Genomic DNA, 14,940 nt, shown 5'->3' on the forward strand with positions numbered 1-14,940 from the left:
TGTCAAGCTAATATACTGAAGTAATTCAAGTTAAAACACAAACATACATAGAAGCTGAAGTTATGCCTTGTTATTTCAGTTACCAACACTGACATGCAACAATACTTTTTTCCTTTTCCTTTTTTAATTAAAAAGAATATATTTGGAAAGTTTTTTAAGTAAAAAAAGATGACGATGTTATATTAAATCAACTCTTCTACACATTTCATATCTTTGTCCCCGTACCATGTCAAGGAACAGTTTAAGCCTCCTATTAAAGTAGTTATCAAGCACTTCATTACACCCCTTTTTTGATATGGGGTTTCCATTAAGCAAATACTTCTCACTTAGATGTTTCTTTCCTTGTCTTGTATTTTCCTAGCTATGTATTAGCAACTTCTAAAGGGACTGCAGTAAGAAAAACCATATAAAAGTGTGGTTTAGCATGATGTCCTTGATTAGGCTCTGTAAAAGGAGGAAATTGAGGATAAGAGTCACAGCTTGCTACTCTATATTCAATTAGGACTGGCTTCTTTGTGGTTGTGGTTCATGCAAGATGTGCAATTATCTAATACAGCCCAATTCTGGCAGCAGAACAATTAGAATGCATAGCGTAACTTAAAACAGGCTCTGGCAATAATTTTTTCCTTTGGTTGTGACATCTTCAGCAGACTTAAAACAGCAGTCATCAGATCGTATCCTATGCTGAAATTCCAAACTCATATTCGGAAACTGAATGCAGCTTTTAAAATACATAACAATGTGAAAATTGAATACAATATGACTGAAGAAAAGCAAGTAGAGAAGGGCTTTGATGCCTACATGTGCACATACGTACAAAAACTAAGAGAAAAATATACGCTATATTTAAGCCCAACATCCTAAAACTGACCTCTGTCCTGTGGTGAGCTCAAAGCAGGCTCTTATGTCAACTAACAGGTCAATAACATGCTCAAGGTGTGCAATGCTCAAGCACACCACCACCACCACCACCAATAAATCTTGCACATCTTCCTTTTTTCGCATGACTCACTTCTAGTGAAGATTCTTAGAATCTGGCAGAGTTTTCCTACCTAACAATAAACATCACCCTTTCTCCCCACTTGGTCTGCACAGCTTCCTGATGAGGTGGCCTTGCTGCAGAGTATAGGGCAAAGTCAAGTCACACACAGATTAAAATACCTCTCTTCCCACACGTTTCCACCCCGGGGCTATTTTTTCCTCCAGACACACATTCTTAAGCAGCCTTCTGTTTCACTGATGATAGCTCAGGTACTTCAATGTCAGCCTGAACGGTAACGTGAAGGAAACACAACACCCAAACAACCTCCGTCTCCAGAAGTCTGTAAATTGCCTCCTGCCAAGAGCTAGGTAAGTATACTGGAAAATATCACTCTGGTTTTGCCTTATTATATTCTTTTCCTGCTATTGGCCACTGTTAGAGAAAGTGCTGTCCTAGACTGATCTTTGTCTCGATCTGGGTCATTCTTAAACCTGCGTGCTGTGCTCCCGCACTCTGGTCAACTTGTCTACTGCAAGTGGGAAGGAGTTCAAATCCCCTTGACTTTTCCTTTGGTATAAAGAGTATCCATTCTTTCGTCCCTCCATTCTTAACTGGTAGAGTTTCCAGCAGCTGTATTCTTCCTCCCAAATTATTCTTCTGTTATAATTCACTATCTCCCAATGTTATTTTCAATAAAAAAACAACAAAAATATTTACTTAAAAGAGAACATCAGGTTGGGCTGTTGGATATTATCCAATGATCAGAAAGAAGTGTGGAGTCTTTTTTTATTTCCAAACAAGCCAATTAACAAGCTACAGTGACAAGCCAACCAAACGCTTTCAGAAATGAGATACATACCCTTTAGTTTGAGGTCCACATTGTGTCGCAGCCAAGGATAAACACCATAGTTTGACATGTCTTCAGGAATAGGGTGATTAGATATCCAGCCATCACACGCAAATCGATAAAAGTTCTCACACGGATCTACAGATTGATTTATCTTGCTTAGGATGCTAGCAGCTGTAAAAAAAGACACCAGACAGATTTTGTGGAACACTTCCTCCTAAACAGAGAAATTCACAAGGCCACAGTCCAGAAGTGACAATTAACATTTATCGGTCTCTACAACGTGATGCTGTCCTCACTCGCAAGCTAAGCCTTGCTGTTCTAGGACTGATGTGTGTCTTGATCTCTGCCATTTTTTTTAAGAGCAGCAAGAATACCACTCAGCTTCTCTAGCATCTAACTGTGCCTACATGAGAAGCTAAAAAAGGACAAAATATCTGCAATGAATGTTCTTGGGTGCTGTACGGCAGTGACCACTGAACTTAACACTACAGGAACGCGAACTGCTGCAGCCAGACACCTGGAGACAGGCTTTCCATTGTTGCCATGATAGAAATAATTGCCCGAGGAATTTAGTAGCAATGCATATCAAGCAGATTGTAATTAGCATTCTAGAAATTATGCACTGTTTACCTTTAGTTGAATAGCTGCACAAAAAAACAAATCAAGTTCTGATCTACCATTCATTGAAAAAGACTATTGTACTATTTTCAGCTCCATTTTGTGCCTGCATCCCCACCAGTTGCTATTGCAGGTGACACTGGTAAGAGAGAGATTAGTCTAATAAGCCAGAGATTTAATAGCTTTTGAGTATCTAATCGTAAAATGGTTTGAGTTGGAAAGGACCTTTAAAGGTCATCTAGTCCAACCCCCCTGCAGTGAGCAGGAACATCTTCAACCAGACCGGGTTGCTCAGAGCCCCGTTCAACCTGGTGCTGGATGTTTCCAGGGATGGGATATCTACAACCTCTCTGGGCAACCTGTTCCAGTGTTTCATGCATTATAGTGATTGTGGCATAAATTCACATACTGGGTCAAGTAACACAGACTATACGGATACTGGACATTTTTTGGCTAAATGACCATACATTTTGAGGCTTATCCAAATAACTGATTAAAAATTCCAGCAGAAAATCTGATAACTTTTACAGACTTTATGGTACTATTTCTAGCATCCAGCAACTCTTCTTCATCCACTTAGAATAACTCTTCCTATGATAATTTTACGTCTCAGCTGTAATTCTCTCTCTCGCATTATAAACTCTCAAACTGACTACATTGAAGACATTTTAGTCCATGGCAATTTTCTGTCACTCCTGAAAAGCTGTTCAGCAAGGCAAGGCTCAGGTCTCGAGACGCTACATAGTCACTACACAGAGCGCTCTGAGCTAAAACAGTCGGGTCATGTAGGTGTCCAAGTCTACCTTGGTGCAAAATCCCAGCTTCTGCTGAGCTTATAAAAAAATCCATGTTATTGCATGTGCACACAAGAATAAGAAAGTGAATTCAGATTCAAACTTCTTAAGTGACTTTTTTTTGTTCTGAAGTTCAAGATGAAGCCCCCACACTTTTTTTTTTAGGGATTTTGGGGGCAGTGGTGTTTTGATTGGTGATCCCACCTTACTTAGATATTTGCACTCATTCAAGAATCAGCTCTGGAGGGTGGTGCCCAGGGCAGCCAACAGTGCTGTCACGCAGTGCATAGCAGAAGCAGAGTGGCAAGAAATGTCCTGGTGATATTGAGATTCGCAAATTTTTCAATTTTGCTCTCATTACACTCAGTGATAAAACTCTCATTGATTTAGTGCAAATAAAACTGTCAGAACTGACCAGTGCAAAACAGGGGTGTCTCAGGTCCTACCAAGCCTGGTCCCTTTAGCTGGCATTTAATACCAATAAATGTCCCAGCCCTATAAGGGTTACCACATGTATCTCTGCATGGGGAAAAGAGCCTGCCAATATGGAAGTAGTTGTGGATTTTGAGTCGTAGTCACCACATTACAATTGTGCAAGTCTGTGCAAGATCTGGCCCTAAAGCATCTCTGTGCTTAACAATTGACTTGCTAGTTTTCTGACTACTGGAAAGGAAACAACAAAATACACCTGAAGGTCAAGTCATCCAATATTTTGTTTCCTATTAAAAACAATAAACAAACTCTACGGGAAACTTTGAGTTAACCTGGGTAGAATAGATTTTAAACGATTTGAAATGTGAATTTTAATTGTAGAAAATAAACAGATCTGCAGCAACTTAAACAGTGACTTTTTAAAAAGTTTGGGGTGTTTTTTTCCCCTTCATTACTAATGAAACTTTCTGAGTAAAATGTATGATGGAAAAAATTTAAACAGTATAAATATCCCATTAACATACTATAATCATGATATAAAAGAGGATAAAACTGTTGCTTACCAGCTTCAATGCATTCTGAGGTCAAACAGTACTGTTGCTTCGGATGAAATTTTACAAGACCTTGGCTAACTGCAAAATGGAAAATCGTAATGAGATCATTTGTAATGAATTTTGGCCATTGCAGCCAAGTGTCATATACTTGATCATTCAAATGTCAGTGCAAGCTCTGGCCCTAATGCATCGCTGACTACATTAATTTAAAACAGTTAGAACATATATTAAGTAAATACTGCAGCTCGTCACAAATAATCTTCCCCTCCTGTGCCTGCTTTCTCCTTCCTCTGCCTTTGCTCGTAGGCAGCGCGGAGCAAGGGCCGTCTCCCACCGTACGTTTGCACAGTGCCTGGAGCAACAACGCTTCAGCCTTACTCACGGACGGCGAGCGCCACCGTGATACAAACAATCAATCACAGTTGCTATCATCCTCCAGAAACGCACCTTCCACATGCAACCTAGGCACCTTCCGCAGGGTTTTCGCAGCTCCTCCCGAGCTGCGGGGCTCAGGCTGCCCTGCTGCACCTCCTCCTGCAGCAGCACTGCGCTGCCCGGACACACCGGCACGGCAGGACATTTTTAGGGTCCCCTTAATCCAGCTTGGAATCCACCAGATAGCAATGGGCACGGGGATAGCTGTGGTTTATAAGGCACAGCACGGTTTCTGTCTGAATCTGCTCCCAGAAGTATTGTAATTGTATCAGCTTCCAAAAATCTTGCTGACAAGAACCATGAAATTGTCAAATAATTTTGCTCATCTTTTAAAAACTTGTATTACAGCTGCCACTGAAATTTAAACATAGGAATTGCTGATTTTAGACACTGCTGTCAGGCAGCAAATATGCAGATAATTGATACTTGGGATGAAGATGGGAGAGTCCCAAGGGGTAGATGAAATAAGACTCAATAGATGTGCTCAGTAGACATAAAGAAACGTTTCGTTATATCCATTATCTTAATAACTCAGTCCATGGCAAAAATAAAAGAAATAAAACCCAAACAAAATATTGGAATATGGAAAATATGGAATATATTAAGGTATTATAGTTTTACCAGTACTGATAGTTATAAAGCAATTTCTCCTGTAGTTCTATATTGTTCAAAAGGGACAGGAAAAAGTGTCTATTTCAGCACAGGAAATATAAAAAACCTAAAGCTAGAATATAATATAAAGCTGTTCAATCTCTTCCAACCTCATATATTTAGTGATAATTATTGACAGCAATGGCTGGATTTCAATCAAAATTTCCTAGAAACTGAGGATGTAAAACTATTTCTGGACAACTTTACTAAAGCTTGCATTGACGCAGTGAAACAACACCTCAACCACCTTTATAAATTAGCCAAGAAATACACCAGATTTTGAGGCATGTAAAGATTGTAATTGGAATATTGAAGAATAGTAGAAAACAGGGAAATGCAGGTCTCTAGAATATGATTTTGAGCCATGTGAATTACAAATAATGGATAATGGGCCTATTAATTTTTGAAAGTGTTGCACTCCCCATTCATGGGGATTCACCTTTTCCTGCTTTAGAGTTTGCCTTTTAAAATCTGTCCAGGTCTTGAAAGTTTGCTAGAGTTTTTTTTTTTTTTTTCTTAATGAAGCAGAGAAAGGAGGGAAAATCCCAGACACTATTTAATTCTTTTGCACTTGATGGAAAATCAGGGAGAACTACAAAGAATCAGTAAAGAATCCAAGGTAGCCCTTGTGGTTTTGATACTTATAAACAAAAGCAAAATACTATTTCAACTGGTTTTGTTCCATTTACAACTTCATCATTAGAGCAAATTAAAAAAAAAAAAATTGGCACTAACATTTCCCTTTTAATTAACAGCTAATTTTGATTGAAAAAAAACCAAAAACCACTTTGCCTGGTTTTGGTCTCTCGCCTTTTTGCTGCTGTTAAGAGAACTAACCATTACGTTATTACCTACAGTTGTGGTTATAACACTCAGTGTCCCAGCTTCTTCCTTTATAAGCCTGTTTCCAGATTCTTCAGTAAACATAAACTGTAATTAAGTTCCCCCAAAAAATTTGAAAGGGGAAAAGACATGTAAATATGCAGACACAAATAATGTGGGTATTTCTATAATCTGAGAAGGGCTACCAGGTCAGTAGAAGAGGCTACCGAATTGAGGTTCAAAGCTGCCTGATGCCAAGTGACTCCCCGCTGAAGTCACGGTACGAGCAAGTAATGGTAAATAAAAATAAGTGATTCTCCCAGACTTCTCTTAGAGTTGTAGGAACTCTGAGAAGAAAGGAGACAAGCAGGAGGAAGCTACGTTTCATTGCTCAGGCTGTAAAAATGAGGAAAATTGTTTCAGGTTTACCAGAAACAGCAAGTTTTTCAGATTAAATGAAAGCTGAAGAAAAAAGTCATCCTGAGGTGCCTGAAATAATGATCTCCTTTTCTACAGTTTCACAAAACTGAAAGAGTTAAACTCAAACTTGCAGACAAAACACAGTGTCAATGAAACATGGAAACATTGGATTGACAAAATGTTAAACCAAAATAATTTAACTTTTTTCCTTTATTTTTGGTTGAAAACCTCAGACACTTTCCAAACAAATCCCAAAAACATTTTGGTTGATCCAAAGCCAGCATTTTTATTTTCTTAGCAGTTATGCCAATGAAAATTTTGACACTGAATCCCTGCCTATGGAATAGACCTCAGCACACTTAGAAAACTATCTCTAAGAATTAATATATTTGCTTGAATTTTCACATCTGGTCTATGGATGAAGTACTTCTATCTCTGACAAGCTATGGTGGTAAACATTGGTTGCTTTTTACAAGCAATAAACAATCTAGAGCTTAAAAAAAGAAATAAAGTCTCTCCATTATACTCCCTGGTGTTTGATATTGTATTCTTTAAGCGAAAAACATTATTTTTCATCTAGAAATAGTATTTTGCACTAACAACTTGAGGATTCAATCCTGCTCACATTTTTAAAGAGTTTTGTTGAATTGAGTGGGATTACTTACATACACAAAAGCTACTTGCCTGCAAATGTTTGTAGAACTTGCTCTAGAGCAGAAAAACACTGACCGAGTGTGAGCCTGGTGCTTGAAATATTCTATAGGAAACCTGGCATAGTTTTCTCTGTTGTGATTATAAACAAAGCAGACCTTTCAAACAAGATCACAAGATCCTAAAAGATCGGAGGGAAGCCGAAGATATGCTGAGAGGCTAAGTTCCCTCCAGTCCAGGGAAATCTGTGTTGGTCTAAAGAAATGAAAAGTTGGGCTCAATTATTTCAAAAGAGGATCTGTCTCCACAAGCTCTGACAGGATACAACACTGCTTGGTTTTTTTTTTTCTCTGCCTGGTAGTTCCTGGGTACATTTATACTTCTTCACATCATTTTATAGGTGTAGGCGTATGCTTCCATATGATATTCCAATAAAACCAATCTACAGATGATTCCAAATCCTGGCAAGGAAAAACTAATTCCTTTTCTATTGTGTCCAGTTACAGCTTATAGATCTGATCAAAACATTTTAATTTCATCCCGGATGCACTCTTTATGATTTTTGCAAAGACGACTTTGCAATCCATCGTAGAAGAACAGAAACATCTAAAAAATGTGCAAGCACATGCATTATTGAAGCCTTCTACAGGAATTTTAGTCAAGCCCTAAATGAAAACCAAATGAAGGAAAACCCAAAAGATTCCATAAGATGTGTGCGCTACAGATTCATATTCAGGAAACAGAGAATATTAGCCCACATCAGTCACAATCTGCAAGCTCGCAATCAGCACTACCAATGTGCATAATTTCACCCGTTTCTTCCCTTTCTGTAAAAGAACCCAGTTCTGGCTAGAACACATTCAACTGAGCATCCAAATTTAAATTCAGCATTCAAAAGTTACATGAGCTCACGTTGCAGCTTCCAGCTCTTATGATCCCACAGCAAATCCCTTTCCTGATACGTTTCCATTTCACAGCAAATATAAAACTCAGGGGTGGGGGAAAAGAAGAAGAGACCGAGATTTTCACCAAAACACGTTGTGGAGCACAAACACCGGCACTGAACGGACAGTTTCGGGGGAGGATTTTGTTCAGGTGAGCCTCGACCGTTTCACTTACCCAAGAAAAGCATGGTGCCAAGCACAACGGTGCCGCTCACAAAGACGCCGAGGGCGATGTGGGTGGCTTTGCTGGCGGCTCTCCTGGTCTCGGGTACCGTCTCTCCTTCCATTGGGATGGCTCAGGACGTGCTCGCTCTCGCAGAAGCCTGGTTTTCCTCTGCTGCTGCGGTACGGGTATTTCAACCGTTCACAAACTGCACGAGCTCTCCTCGTCCTCCTCTCTTCTATTTACAGCTCCAGGTTTCTGTCGTGAACCATTTCCTAGGCACTTCCTGCTCTCTCCCTCTCAAAGGAAAATCACTTGTAAAAGAGTAGCTGTCTCCTACGTTTTCCTCTGGCCAGGAGGAGGAAAGGCGAGCGGTGACCACTGCGTGTACAGCCCGTGCTGCCTGTAGAGCCTCTACGAGCCAATCGCTCGGCAGTCCCCCTTATCAGGGGTTCCGAACACCAGGATTTCACAATGTTGCTGAACAGATGTTTTAGCTATTCAAACATATAGCTGTAAACCCTTTACAATCAAAGCAGGATTGCTGACAACTGTACAAGCATGAGACTGGTGGAAGGTTTTGTTTTTTCCCCCCTTGCACTTATTTAAAAAGACTAATTATCTGCTGACTAAAGTTTCCTCCTCAAACCATTCCTGCTGCATCATTTGGCTTCACCAGAAGAGATACGCACTCAGCAGATAAATCCCTTTTTAAAGCTTCTTAAGAGCTCTTAGAATATCATGTAGCATTTTATTTTGGGAATTTGGTATGTGACACCGCATGCCAAAAATCACAGTCATGCAGCACAAAGCAATAATCAGCACAACCTACAGAACAGTGCTGCTTTAAGAGCTAGATTTCTCTTTTTTCCTGGCAAGATATTTCAGTCCTTGCTGATACACAATGAATCTTAGGAGATGATCCTATACTTCCAACTCAAGTACTACTATGAGCTTAGTGGAAAGTATCTATTTGGCACTTCAAGTTGATGGGGAAATAAAAAAAAAATAGAAGCCTTATTCTCATGAATTTCTTAGTTTCTGACTTAGATTTGGTGATCCCCTTTCCAGGTAGCAAAGTTTCTCCATTCATCAAGTAATGGAATTAATCATTTCAGGGTGAATCGTCTGAGCTGACTGTGACATTCAGCCTTCTGAGGAGCTCTCGCTTCCTCCAGAGCTGGACTCCCATGCAAAACATAAGGATGCTGGGAGAGGCAGCGCCATGCTCATGCTCCCAGTAAGAGTTTATGTGTCTGAGTTACTTCTATGCAGATTTATGAGTTCATATCTCAGCCCCCGCTCATCCCGATTTAAAAAACCCCCGCACAAGTAGAGAGAAGAAAGGCATGTCATAAGGTATGTGTGATGGCAAAGTTATCGGTTTGGAGACCAAACGTTTGTCCCTATGAGCACCTGCACGCAAATTGTCCTGGATCCAAAACGTGCATAAAGGGAAAACGCACTCCATCCACAAGAAAACTTAGAGTTTGAAGGTCCTGAAACCCCTCACCCCTCAACCCCCGCTACAGCCTAGCTAGGGTCCTGCAAACAGGATTCCTTCATTTCTTATTCCTGTCCCTCTTCGCCAGCAAGCTCCAGGAGGACATTCTTATCTCTGCTTGGCACAAAACAGGAAAACAGCATTTGTTTCTTTTCACCTGCTGTGTTGGTTTTGCGTGGCAAGGTTTTGGTAGCGGGGGGGGCTACAGGGGTGGCTTCGATGAGAAGCTGCTAGAAGCTTCCCCTGTGTCTGACAGAGCCAATGCCAGACGGCTCCAAGACAGACCCACCGCTGGCCAAGGCCGAGCCAATCAGCGCCTCTGTGATAACATATTTAAGAAGGAAAAAAAACAGTGAGAGAGCGCTTTTGCAGCCAGAGAGAGGAGTGAGAAGATGTAAGAAATTCTGCAGACACCAAGGTCAGTGCAGAAGGAGGGGGAGGAGGTGCTCCAGGCACCAGAGCAAGATTCCCCTGCAGCCCATGGTGAAGACCATGGTGAAGCAGGCTGTCCCCCTGCAGCCCATGGAGGGAGGATGAGGGGGTGTAGCGATTCCACCTGCAGCCCGTGGAGGACCCCACGCCGGAGCAGGTGGAGACACCTGAAGGAGGCTGTGGCCCCGTGGGAAGCCCGCGCTGGAGCAAGCTCCTGGCAGGACCTGTGGATCCGTGGAGAGAGGAGCCCATGCCAGAGCAGGTTTGCTGACAGGACTTGTGACCCCGTGGGGGACCCACGCTGGAGCAGTTTGCTCCTGAAGGTCTGCACCCCGTGGCAGAGACCCACGTTGGAGAAGGTCGTGAAGGACTGTCTCCCGTGAGAGGGACCCCACGCTGGAGCAGGGGAACAATGAGAGGAGTCCTCCACCTGAGGATGAAGAAGCAACAGAAACACCGCGTGATGAACTGACCGTAACCCCCACTCCCCATCCCCCTGTGCCGCTGAGGGGGGCGGAGGTTGAAGCCAGGAGTGAAGTTGAGCCCGGGAAGATGGCAGGGGTGGGGGGAGGTGTTTTAAGATTTGGTTTTATTTCTCATTCCTCTACTCGGTTTTGCTTAGTAATAAATAAGATGAATTCCCTCTCTAAGTTCGGTCTGTTTTGCTCGTGACGATAATTAGTGAGTGATCTCTCCCTGTCCTTATCTTGACCCATAAGTTTTTTTTCGTTGTACCTTTTCTCCCCTGTCTAATGAAAGAGGGGAGTGATAGAGCGGCTCTGGTGGGCACCTGGCCCTCAGCCAGGGTCAACCCACCACACCTGCCTACTTGTTCCATATTTAACCCGTGATTTTTGACATCTATCGGTTGAGGAAGAGGGAAATGATGCCATGGAACCAGGAGGACCACATACCTCCCAGTACAAGAGTTCCCATTCATGCACAAATGACTCCATGGGCGTGAGCAGATCCCTGGTAATAAACAATCCCCAGCACAAGTCTGTTACCAGCACAGGTTTGAAAAGGTATTTAAGTGACATTGGTGCTACTGAGTCTTCATATCTCAAATCACTAGGAGTCTCGAAGAGGCTGCCAAAAGGGCAGGGTGTTGACACAGAAAATGCATGGACATGCTGGGATCTCAACACTTAATCAACTTTGCCCATGACCCGAACGCTGAAGAAATCTCAAAAGGACCCTTTGACAAGCATTTGCTATTGTTGCGTGATGGTTTTCCTTCTATGTCAGTATTGAACCACTGACAGTACAAGTGCTGAACAGTTATTAGACCTATACATACTGTCCATCAGCTTTATATACCACCAGCTAACATGAGATGATCACATCCCTACTGAAATTTCTCCATTCTTTTTAACTTTAAAGTTTTGCTCCCTAGAGAAGTACTACAGGCTAACACATACTGAATATCATGCTCTATTAGTGTTTCACTAACAGCATTTTGCTTTCAAGATATGATCTCTTTCTAGGACATCATCAGGCCAGAAACCAAGAACAGATTTCAACACTGCAAAGCAGCAATCAGTTATTTCCCTTCGGAAATTTGGGGGGGAGGGGCAAGAAAGGGCATATAAGAGGGAGAGGCTGGACAATTCAGTCCCCTCTCAAATAGGAACCTTAGCCAAAATGAAGGTGTGGGCTATGGAAGCATGGAGATATCCCAACAAGAACCAGCAAGCTTCAACTACAGGACATCTCTGGAGAATCAGCACCAAGCAGCACATGATCCTTCTGGCAAGAAAATCACAAATCAGCTGCCAGAAACAGCGTGACTTCTCTAAGTTTGGGTTTGTGGGCTTATTTACACTGTGGCATAGCGTAAGTGTCTTTCCCTCTGGCTGTAGAGCCTGGTTATAGTCAGTAACTCATCTTGGTTTCTCCCGTATGCACAGAACTATCAAATTAGGGTTAAAACACAAGCAGCTTCAGGCAACAGCTGCGAAGTTCCATTTCTGGCAGTATTTGAAAAGGTGCACAGAGCACATGAGAATCAGCCTCTGATACTGCTGATCAGTAACAGAAGTTTGTGGAATTTGATACGTGTTTCTGATGAGCGTGCTAGGATTGGGTTGTCTTGCTCATCATAACTCCAGCAGCTCTTTGACAGGTACACAATATGTGGCCACGCTTACAGCTGGAACTGCTAACAGCACTCCTGGCTATTATAGTCCAATAAGCCATTTCACGAGGCTGTGCACTGACTCTGTTGAACATTCACAAAATATTGAAAGGACATAGGGAAAAAAAGTAATAATTAAATATAACATGCTTTAAATCACTTTTCATTCACTCAGAACTGCCTCTGACCAAGATCCCACTCAAACAATGGGATCACGCTGGCACTTATAACAATACCAAGACAACATGCAAACATTTCCACCCAAACCCATATGCAACAGCTGGCAAACTGTCTGGAACACGCTCCAGGCTGAACCACTGCAAAAGTGTCCCAGCTTCTAGGAAGAGTCTGTCTACATATGCAAGTGTGTGTGCATGCACATGAACGTACACTCGCAAATACAAGCCTGCGCTTATTACCTTGCTGTTTCACAAGCAGACACAATTTTCACTTCCATTGGCTATGCCAGAGTCAGACAAGAGTGCTTGATCAGAGCTAAAATCAATAGTACTACGTCAACTTCTTCCAACATAGTTTGGTTCAAGGAAGTTCCCATTTCATAGAATCATAGAACAGTTTGGGTTGGAAGGGACCTCAAAGATCATCTAGTTCCAACCCCCCTGCCATGGGCAGGGACACCCTCCACTAGACCAGGTTGCCCAAAGCCCCATCCAACCTGGCCTTGAACATTTCCAGGGATGGGGCATCCACAACCTCTCTGGGCAACCTGTTCCAGTGCCTCACCACCATTACAGTGAAGAGTTCCTTCCTAATACCTAATCTAAATCTACCCTTCTTCAGCCTAAAGCCATTACCCCTTGTCCTATCACCACATGCCCTTGTAAACAGTCCTTCTCCATCTTTCAAACTTTTTGAATTTTGATTATTCAAAAGACACACAAACTCCCACATTTTGACTAGTTTTCACAGGCAACAGTCAAAACTAGTTACACAGCTGTCACTAAATATCTGAAACAACAAAACCACCTGAGATCAGCACATGTTCAGCCCAGGCTTGCTGAAAGACCTGCTTGCAATGAGTCTAAGCACTGTAAAATGTTTTGTCTTTCTTGCATTTAGGTAACTTCAAAGTGTATTAAAAAATTATTGATACTTTTAATGCAGACAGAAAAAACCATTTAGTTTGAAGTGTAAAAACCAAAATAATGCATGTAAAACATACTAGGTTGCACTAATACATTAGTTACAGAAGACATTTTCCTCAGAAGATGCTGTCCTCATGCACATTAAAGACCTGACCTATCTGGGAGGCAACTGACACGTTACCTCAGGGGAATTAGTTAAGCTTGACAGAATCAGTTCACAATCAAAGCACCACAGCTTTGATGATGCCCTATCGAGCATTTTTAGCTCATGGTAAAAGGAAGAATACAGCCGCTACCACACTGTTGGAGACAGAGCCACCAGACACAGCTTGAGTGGCTTCAGCAGAAAAGCAGAGGTATATGCTGGCTTTGTTGAAAGAGGTTAATTAACATGGGTCAGTAAAGGCCATGTTCCGTTTCAAGTCTTCCACTCAAGGGCCTTGAACTGTTTTTTCAAACTTAGCCGCTGTTGTAGCCAGAATTGGCCAACGGGGCTTTACACACTCAATGTGCTTGAGAAAAACCCAACATGTTGCGTTTGAAGACAGCTTGACCATTTGTCCTCAGATCTCTGAACCTTAGAAATGATACTCTCTTGGCTACAACTCCTCCCCGCGCCCCCACCTCCCCCCCAAGATTTCCATGCTGCAGCCAACAGCAGCCACACTGGCACAAACCAGTCCTTTATTCCTGTGACAGATACAGCTGGAAACAAATAACTCCATTGTTTTCCACTGGTACAACCACATCACAGAAGGTCTCAGTGCAGCTGTGAGAATGTGGGTCATTAATTAAGAGCCAACAGGCCTTGCAGGGCTCTGAACATTGCTGGTGGCAAGCTTTTCCACTAACTATAACCACAACTGCAGAGAGAACACTCTGCAAAGCAGTAAACTTTGTCCTCCAACACTTAATTCCCTGCATCAAATTTTATTTTTTTATTCCAAGTAGGCTAAGCTATTCTCATTACTCTGAGAAAAACCTGTCCTGCTGCAGGATACGCTGCATGCTCTGAGCAAAAGGTGCTTGTATCTAACCCAAACAACAACTCACTAGGAAAGCCAACATCTGAGATGATTAAGTTGGTAAGCTTTTTTAGAGCTCCTTTTGAAAGAGCACTTTAATGAAACTATGCATACGTTCTCAAGCAGAAAGAACTGCTTTAGGTCTTCCAGCAATTTTTCTTCAAGCAGCAGATTAAATTGTAGCTAAACAAACTCCTCCCAAAGGCCGCATTCACATTGTAACAAGAGTGTTTACATATAGCCATCACATGTCCATACTCCTCATCTGTCATCCCACTGTATAGATTGAATCTGGAGTCCATGTGCAGTGTACATGCTGACATGGACTGTAGAAAGGCAGGAATTAAGAAATATATAAATACTGCACTTAGTTGGGAATTAAGAAATATATAAAATACTCTGGAGTAACTCAGAACAAGT

At 41.9% G+C, this 14,940-nt stretch overlaps 1 protein-coding gene across 1 annotated transcript in view; it reads right to left on the minus strand.

Annotated features, from left to right (window-relative positions):
• The window catches only part of PHEX (phosphate regulating endopeptidase X-linked), a 110,086-nt gene extending 101,094 nt beyond the window's left edge, over window positions 1-8,992 (minus strand). Inside the window, exons 1-3 of the mRNA XM_075775052.1 lie at window positions 8,329-8,992; window positions 4,240-4,308; window positions 1,842-2,003 (exon numbers count right to left, since the gene is read on the minus strand). Of these exons, the coding sequence (XP_075631167.1) occupies window positions 1,842-2,003; window positions 4,240-4,308; window positions 8,329-8,440 (343 nt within the window). The 5' untranslated portion in view covers window positions 8,441-8,992. The remainder of the gene's footprint in view (window positions 1-1,841; window positions 2,004-4,239; window positions 4,309-8,328) is intronic.
• Between the last annotated feature and the right edge of the window lie 5,948 nt (window positions 8,993-14,940).

Source organism: Balearica regulorum, chromosome 1, assembly GCF_011004875.1.
Source record: "Balearica regulorum gibbericeps isolate bBalReg1 chromosome 1, bBalReg1.pri, whole genome shotgun sequence".
Lineage (NCBI taxonomy): Eukaryota > Metazoa > Chordata > Aves > Gruiformes > Gruidae > Balearica > Balearica regulorum.